The sequence below is a fragment of the Myotis davidii genome, unplaced genomic scaffold (assembly GCF_000327345.1).
Source record: "Myotis davidii unplaced genomic scaffold, ASM32734v1 scaffold10, whole genome shotgun sequence".
Taxonomy (NCBI): domain Eukaryota; kingdom Metazoa; phylum Chordata; class Mammalia; order Chiroptera; family Vespertilionidae; genus Myotis; species Myotis davidii.
In genome coordinates this window covers 2,903,407-2,903,865 of record NW_006283544.1, presented here as the reverse complement: position 1 = coordinate 2,903,865, position 459 = coordinate 2,903,407, and the positions used below count along the sequence as shown (strand labels likewise).

General features: G+C 63.4%; 1 protein-coding gene across 1 annotated transcript in view; it reads right to left on the bottom strand.

The window, feature by feature from the left end:
* Positions 1–459, bottom strand: part of DACH1 (dachshund family transcription factor 1) — a 434,735-nt gene that overhangs the window by 433,932 nt on the left and 344 nt on the right. Inside the window, exon 2 of the mRNA XM_006753744.2 lies at positions 86–457. Within this exon, the coding sequence (XP_006753807.1) occupies positions 86–457 (372 nt within the window). The remainder of the gene's footprint in view (positions 1–85; positions 458–459) is intronic.

Genomic DNA, 459 nt, shown 5'->3' with positions numbered 1-459 from the left:
CGGCATCTGGAAAGGAGCTGGGGCAGGGTAAGGAGGAGGGTGGGCAGGGACCCCGGGTGGCGGAGGCTCCCCCGCCCCCCTTTACCTGGCGTTGGTGCAGTCATTGTAGAGGGTCTCGAAGTCCTTCCTGGAGATGAGTTTGCAGCGGTTCACTCCGGGCTGGATGGCTCCCAGTCCCCGCAGGATGCGGACCTGCTCCACATTGCACACCACCGGCGTGATCTCCAGCCGCTTCAGCTTGGTGTAGACCGTGTGCAAGCCCCCCACCAGGTGCTTCAGGAACAGGTCGAACGCCTGGGGCAGGCAGATCAGCTCGCAGCCCTCCACCGTGAACGAGGCCACTTTTGCCCCCCTCAGATCCACCATTTTGCACTCATTATTCTGGGGGGTGTTTTCCACTGGGGACGGGGTCGAGTACACGGGTTTCCCAGGGAGGGGGCCGCAGCTGCTGCTGCTACT